Raw genomic sequence first — 7248 nt, forward strand, 5'->3', positions numbered from 1 at the left:
AAGGCTTGGAAGAGAGGGTATTTGCTGTACGGTCCTCCAGGGACTGGAAAGTCAACAATGATAGCTGCAATGGCGAATTTCATGAACTATGATGTGTATGATCTTGAATTGACGGCTGTGAAGGAGAACACCGAGTTGAGGAAGCTGTTGATTGAGACAACTGGGAAGTCTATTATCGTAATTGAGGACATTGATTGCTCGCTGGATCTTACTGGACAGAGGAAGAAGAAGAAGGAGAATGAGGAGAATGAGGAAGATCAGAAGGATCCATTGAAGAAAGCTAAGAGTGAAGAGGAGAAGGGAAGCAAGGTAACGCTTTCGGGGCTGTTGAACTTCATTGATGGGATATGGTCTGCGTGTGGAGGGGAGAGGATTATAATCTTTACGACGAATTTCATCGATAAGCTTGATCCTGCATTGATAAGGAGGGGAAGGATGGACAAGCATATTGAGCTTTCTTACTGCGGTTTCGAAGCGTTTAAGGTTCTTGCAAAGAACTATTTGGATGTTGAGAATCATGGCTTGTTTCCGGTTATTGAGAGGAAGTTGGTTGAGACTGATATGACGCCTGCTGATGTTGCTGAGAATCTTATGCCCAAGTCTGTTGATGAAGATTCGGATACTTGTTTAAGGAATTTGGTTAAGTCGCTCGACGAGGCGAAGGAGGAGGCGGAGAGGAAGAAGAAGAAGGAAGCAGAGGAGGAAGTAAAGAAGAAAGCTGAAGAAGAAGAAGCAGCTAAGTTGAAGGCAGAGAAAGAAAAAGAAGAGTTAGCAAAAGAGAAAGAAGTGATTTGCAATGCTAAATCTGATGGTGATGGTGGAGTGAAAGAAAATGGTGTCTTGCATTGATTTCAATTAGGATTAGTGAATTTCAAACAGTTATGCTTTAATGTTAAATAATCTTATGTGCAGATTAGTAGTATCAGTAGACAGTAGGAGTATTTTGCTATTCAAAATTGCATATGTGGTTTTCTAGTTTTAGTTCATGTTTAACATGTAAATGAAATAGTTGATTCATGTGGATAAGGTTTGGATATAATTATGAATATAAATTGGGATCCGAAAAATCTCAGTCATCAGTTGTTTTAATTAAACTTAATCGAAAAAGTCTAGGGCCAACAATTTTATTACATTTTGACCAGCATGTAACCAGTAGAGAAAGGTGAGCCATTGGATGAAATCTCACACCAATCTCACACCATCAAATCATCATTAATGGCTAGTTGATAGCTACCAATCACAAATGTTGCTGACCCTAGCATTGCACCCTCTACAACTCATTCCTTTTCAAATGCTGGTTGTTTGCTGATTCAAAATCTGAAAAAGTGCTATCCCTAGCATTGTTAATTTGGATTTACATTTACATCAATTAGCTGATGATTTTATGACTCTAGTGTGTTATCTTGCTTGTATTGTACCAGGTCTACTTTTTTTCATTGGTTCAACGAAAATTAAACTTCTTTCGGTTATCACCACTCCTCTCTAATTTGGGTGTCTGATTGAATAAAGTCATAAACTATGCAAAATAATCCCAAGCATTTTTTTTAATTTATTCATTTGCTAAAATCAGACAGAGAAATGCCAAAAAGAGTTTGTCCTCTTGACCCCTCAAAATTAGAAGTAAACTCAAACAATATAGTTTTTTTTTTTTTTTAACTAAAACATAATGATCATAACAATAGACTCTAATAACTAACTACCTCAGCGTGTTAACATAACATGCATCATGCAGTAACAAGAACACATGGGTATTAAACATGTGGAACAACGCAAACTTGATTTTCAGGGCATTCAACTGTGGGAGCATCTGGGGGCTTGTACAGGTCGGATGGTGGGTCCAACTTCTCTATTGGGTTGGGCTCAGACAAAAAGGAGACAGTGAATACAGGCCCAATTGTTTGCAAAAGATGACGAGCTTCTAAACTCAAGCTCATGCTTGCAAATATCACAAAGACAAAGAAAGCAACACCAAAGGATTTGGTACATGCCATGGTTAATGTGCAAAGTGCAAACTATAAAGGGAAGCGAGGGAGGAATTTTCTTTGAGATAGTACGATATGCCAACAAATACCACTTTTTTTTGTCTTATATAGGGTAAGCGAAACGTAAAGAAAATTGGTTAATTGGAGCACCGTGTACACTTTTCAACAACCCCAAGAGCCGCCATTTACTTGTAGCCTTTCATTGTTACAAAGTTTAATAGTTGGAATTCATATTTAATTTTGGGGTTAGATTAGGTTGCTAGAGTACGTAGTTTTGTGATGCTGGTTTTGGCAAGAAAGAAAACAATAAAATGATTTAATTAATGGATGTACGGGTATTTCAGTAATTTACATATAATTGGACATATTAGGTAATGGTAATGGTATATCACAAAGGTTAATTTATCTTCTAGTTTTTAGGTAGGAAGTTTCACAGTACTTACCGTTAAAAAAAAAGTTTCAGAGTACTTTTCTTTAATTGATATCAGTCAAAAATATCTTTAACACATTTTTTATAATGAAATAAAAGAAAACCTATACTACACTAATAACCGTTTTTAATAAAAAAGATTTTTGAACTTTTAAATCTACAATATTCTATGATTAATGATTATATGTTGTAGAATGTCTATAATTCAAAAGAAAAATATTATTTGTACATTAAAAGCAGCTACTAAATTAATTACTAATGTATTTATGTATAAATATGTGTGTGGTTTAATTTATTTTCAATGTGTATTTATATTCTATAATGTATTTTATATTAGTGACTAATTTTAGTGGCTGATTTTAGTATACACGTATCATAACCCAATTCAAAATTAAGATTAATCTCTCTCTATTTAGTATTTACTGGCAAGCATAGGACCCTTAAATTAAATTCAGGTTCACCACAAATTAATCTTTGGTTGTTGGTAGAGAATAGCATGAAAACAAACAAAAAAGTTTAACATTTCAAAATCATATTTACATCTGGAGTTAGAATGCTAGAGCACTTAGCTGGTGACGTTGAGTTATGTTGTTAAAAATGCTAGGTCCTATAAAAATATTATGCAATAAAACAAGGAACGAAGCTCATGTTATTTGATGGGTTTGGAAAATTTAAATTTATTTTGATGATGAATAAATATTATTGAAATGATTGATTGTAAAATTATTAATTATGATTTTCATGTAATATGTGTTAATTAATAATTTTATAATGCAGGTTTATTATTTGGGCCGAAAAATAAAAATTGTTGCAACTTGCAAGTCCAAATCAAAATATACATTTAGCTTTTGTTGCATGTTTCCTATATTTGTATGGCTGAATTGATTATTATACTTGGGCCAGTTTAAATGTTGTTACTAGAAAGCCCAAATTTATTTTTTGATTAGTAATCACTCATGCTTGATTCGAAACCAAGTGAAGAAGAAAGCAAAAAATGCTTCCAACGGTTCTAAGCTTATTACCATGTGATGGATTCCAAATTCATTCAATTATTATTTATTGCATGGGAACAATGAGAGAAAAAAAAGGGGCATCTGATTTGATTGTAGTATCTAATGCTACACGCTATTCAACAAGAAAAGAATCATTTCAATTAATTTCATTCTCTTTCCTAATTCAATGATATTCAAATTTTTTTCTTCTCTCTCATCACTTTCCTTCTCTTCTTCGGTCCTTACACAGCAAACCATGGAGACTTTGAGCTATCAAAAAGAAAGGAAGGCAAGCTACAAGACCATCTCAATGATGGCAAGAAAAAGAAAAAGAAAATTAAAAGTATGCTGTGGTTAAGATTCTCGTCACTTGTGGTAAGATTTGATGAGAAAATCTTGACTCCTCCATACCAAAAATGGAAGTAAAAATCTTTAGAGGGATGGCTTGTTTCTGATTCTACTCAACCACCACAGGAAGTAGTTAGGGTGGCTACGTGATGGAAGAGGCAGAGATTGGAGCAGATGAAGCTATCATCATCATGAAGCATCAAGGGCCAAAATTTTATCTTAGAGAGCAAGCCAATGATGGAGCGCTATGATTGATGAAGAGTGATGACCAAGGAAGAACTAGAGATATTTGCATGTTGGGTTTTGCATGGATTACCTCTTCTCTCTCTTTGACCGAACCGGTTATATGTGAAGGAAAAGAAGTTAAGCTTGGTTTTTGTTTCAACTGTGGAGGCTTCCCCCTTCTATAAAAAGGGTGAACAGTCACGGTTTGATTCAAGGAGAAAGTGTGAAAGTGCAAGGCACAGTATTCTCAGAGCTACCTGAGCTAACAGTTTTTCTTCTCCTTCAATGTATTCTGTTTTATATTTTTCTGTTTAATTTTGTCATGTCTTGAGTCTCATGGAAAAAAGGCAAACAGTGAGGTTTGTATGAAAAAGCCATAGAGCGGAAAAAGGCAGAGAATGCAAAATTAAAAGAAAAAGCCATAGATGTTCTTAGAGTTCCTTTGTACATCTGTGTTGTGTTTCATGATTCTGTGGGAATTCCCTTGTAAGTTGAGTTAGCACTTTACAGTTTGTAATCAGGAAGATTATAGTGAAATTTCATCATTGTTGTGATGGAGACTCGATGTAGGCTGCACTGCACTTAGCAGTTGAACCAGGATATATCTGGGTGTAATTTTCTCTCTCTTCTACTCCATTTCTGTTTCTACTGCATAGGAGATAAAACTAAAAATATCCCGTGTCAAGTGACGAGACAAAAAGAAAAGTCTCGTGGCTAGGGACGAGACAAAACTCAAAAAAGTCTCCTCAAAGACTAACAAGTGTAATCAAGAAAAAAATGAGGCTAAGATTCAAGCCTCTCTTCTCTTAGCCACTGAAAACCATCATTATTAGTGAGAGAGTAAACACCCAATCCGGTCCTTGCCCATTTTCACGAAGGACAAAGCGATCCCTGTTTAAAAAAAAGGACACTTCGACCCTCAACCTTTTTATTTTGGGACAATACGATCCCTCTGTTAAAAAAAATATTTAAATAATAAAAATTAGTTTTGTGGGGGTTTTATTTGTATTTTGTGGGGGTTTTAAACCTTCACAAAATTATTTTCAATAATATAACTAATTACTACCACTACTATCACTACATTTTTCATCCTCATTATTATGGCTCCTACTTCTATTATTTTTATTGATTTATCATTATCATTATTTCCTTTACCGTCATCATCACTAATACCAATATTATCAACATTAAAAAAATTCTCTTTTTTCATTCCTTATTCGATGTTATTTTTTTCTTTTAAAATGTTTTTATATTATAATTACTATTTTTTGTGGCATCATTTTTATTGATAGTTTTTCTTCATTTAACCACTATTGGTGAAGGAATTTTTCAAAAACAAACATATTAATAGTTTGTGGAGGTTTAAACCTCCAAAAAATATAAATAAAACTCCCACAAAATTAATTTTTATTATTATTTAAATAATTTAAATAATTTTTTTAACAGAGGGATCATATTGTCCCAAAATAAAAAGATTGAGAGTCAAAATATCTTTTTTTAGATAGAAATCGTTTTATCCTTCGTAAAAATAGATAAAGACCATATTGGGCCTGAGAAAAAAGACTGAGAAGTGAGAACAAGCTAATTTTTAAAATTTTTAGTCAGTCATAAATTAATATTTCTGTGTTTTCCCTTTAACGTGACAATTTAACTGACCATGTGAAGGAAAGGAGAATCATTGTTGACCCGGATTATGACTATGTGAAGGCGCAGTACGTTAAATGTTCTAGCCAGCCTTGATCAACTCTTTTTTAGCCACCACATATTTGGTTTCACCACAGATATAATTTCGGGAATCGAATTTTATATAAAAATTTTTAATTATTTTTTATATTTTTTATTACATAAAAATAATTTATACATGATATTTAATTATTAAATTATTCTTTTTAGAAAGTATGAGACTAATCATATAATTTAATTATTTGATCATTTCAATTAATTAAGTTATAGCATTAGTCTTCATACTTTCACTAAAATTATAAATTAGTCTTTATTATCAAATGTGTAGTTCATATATTTAAAATAGATAATATTCTGTTAAATCAAACACTTTTTGAACGATAAAAACTAAATTGCAAATTTTAATTCTTTTTAAAATTCAATTATAAATTTTTAAAATATAAAAATTAATTTACAATTTTACTAAAAATATAAAAATTAATTATATAATTTAACCTTTATTTTATCAAGCACATTTCCTATTATTCGTTTTTTTTGTTATTATATTGGACTTCCAATAATATTTTCAAACAATGTAGAGAGTTTATAGTTTTCTTTCATGTAGAGAGCACAAATTTAAAATTTTAGATTTGTGACTTTCAATTTTTTTTTAAATACGCTTAGATTTGGATTTTTTATTTTAAATTTGTATTTTAGTATTAAAAAAATTTTAAATGTGCAAATCAAACTTTTTGATTTGCTTTACACTAGAAAAAAATATTTCAACACAAACTAAACTCTCTGATTTATACACTATAAAATTAAACTCTACTTCTCTAAATTTGAAGGTCAAATTTATTATTTAAAATTAAAAAAAATTAAATCTATATAAAAAAACACACTAATTATCCAAATATAACACATACTACCACATCTAAATCAACAAGCTAGTATCAATATGAAACAAGCATGGAGAGAGTTAGGCACACTCATGGCCACCACCATGTTTGTGTACACCGTATTCATGCGGTTGATACCACCACCTCTTCGCGATCGAATCCGACGCCACACCCGAAAAATCATCCATTACTTATACCCTTACATCAGAATCACCTTCCATGAATTCACAGGCGAAAACTACTTCATGAGGAGTGAAGCTTACACTGCAATCCAAACATACCTTAGCCAGCACTCTTCCAAACTAGCCTCAAGGCTCAAAGCCGAAGAGGCGAAATCAAGCAGCAACACCAATTCCCCTTTAATTTTCAGCATGGATGACAACGAAGAAATAGAAGATGAGTTCCAAGGGATTAAGATTAAGTGGGTTTCAAACAAAATTACTCAGAAAACAGGGTCATTTTCTTGGCACCCGGAAGAGAAAAGGTACTACAAACTCACCCTTCATAGGTGCTATAGAGATATCATAATTGGATCTTACCTCAACCATGTCTTGGAAGAAGCAAGAGCCATTGAGATGAAGAGTAGGGAGTTGAAATTGTATGCAAATAGCAAGACAAAGTGGAGCCACATAGTTTTCGAGCACCCGGCGAGGTTCGAGACCTTGGCAATGGATCCGAAGAAGAAGGAAGAGATGGTGAAGGATCTTGTT

The 7248-nt window shown here is 32.8% G+C and overlaps 1 protein-coding gene and 1 pseudogene across 1 annotated transcript in view; both read left to right on the forward strand.

Annotated features, from left to right (window-relative positions):
* LOC107471068 (AAA-ATPase ASD, mitochondrial) overlaps positions 1 to 1094 on the forward strand; it is a gene marked incomplete in the record, with an annotated part of 1934 nt that extends 840 nt beyond the window's left edge. The window contains 1 exon segment of the mRNA XM_016090510.3: positions 1 to 1094. Within this exon segment, the coding sequence (XP_015945996.1) occupies positions 1 to 849 (849 nt within the window).
* A 5436-nt stretch (positions 1095 to 6530) lies between these two features.
* The window catches only part of LOC107471040 (AAA-ATPase At3g28580-like), a 2527-nt pseudogene continuing 1809 nt past the window's right edge, over positions 6531 to 7248 (forward strand).

The sequence above is a fragment of the Arachis duranensis genome, chromosome 10, assembly GCF_000817695.3.
Source record: "Arachis duranensis cultivar V14167 chromosome 10, aradu.V14167.gnm2.J7QH, whole genome shotgun sequence".
Taxonomy (NCBI): domain Eukaryota; kingdom Viridiplantae; phylum Streptophyta; class Magnoliopsida; order Fabales; family Fabaceae; genus Arachis; species Arachis duranensis.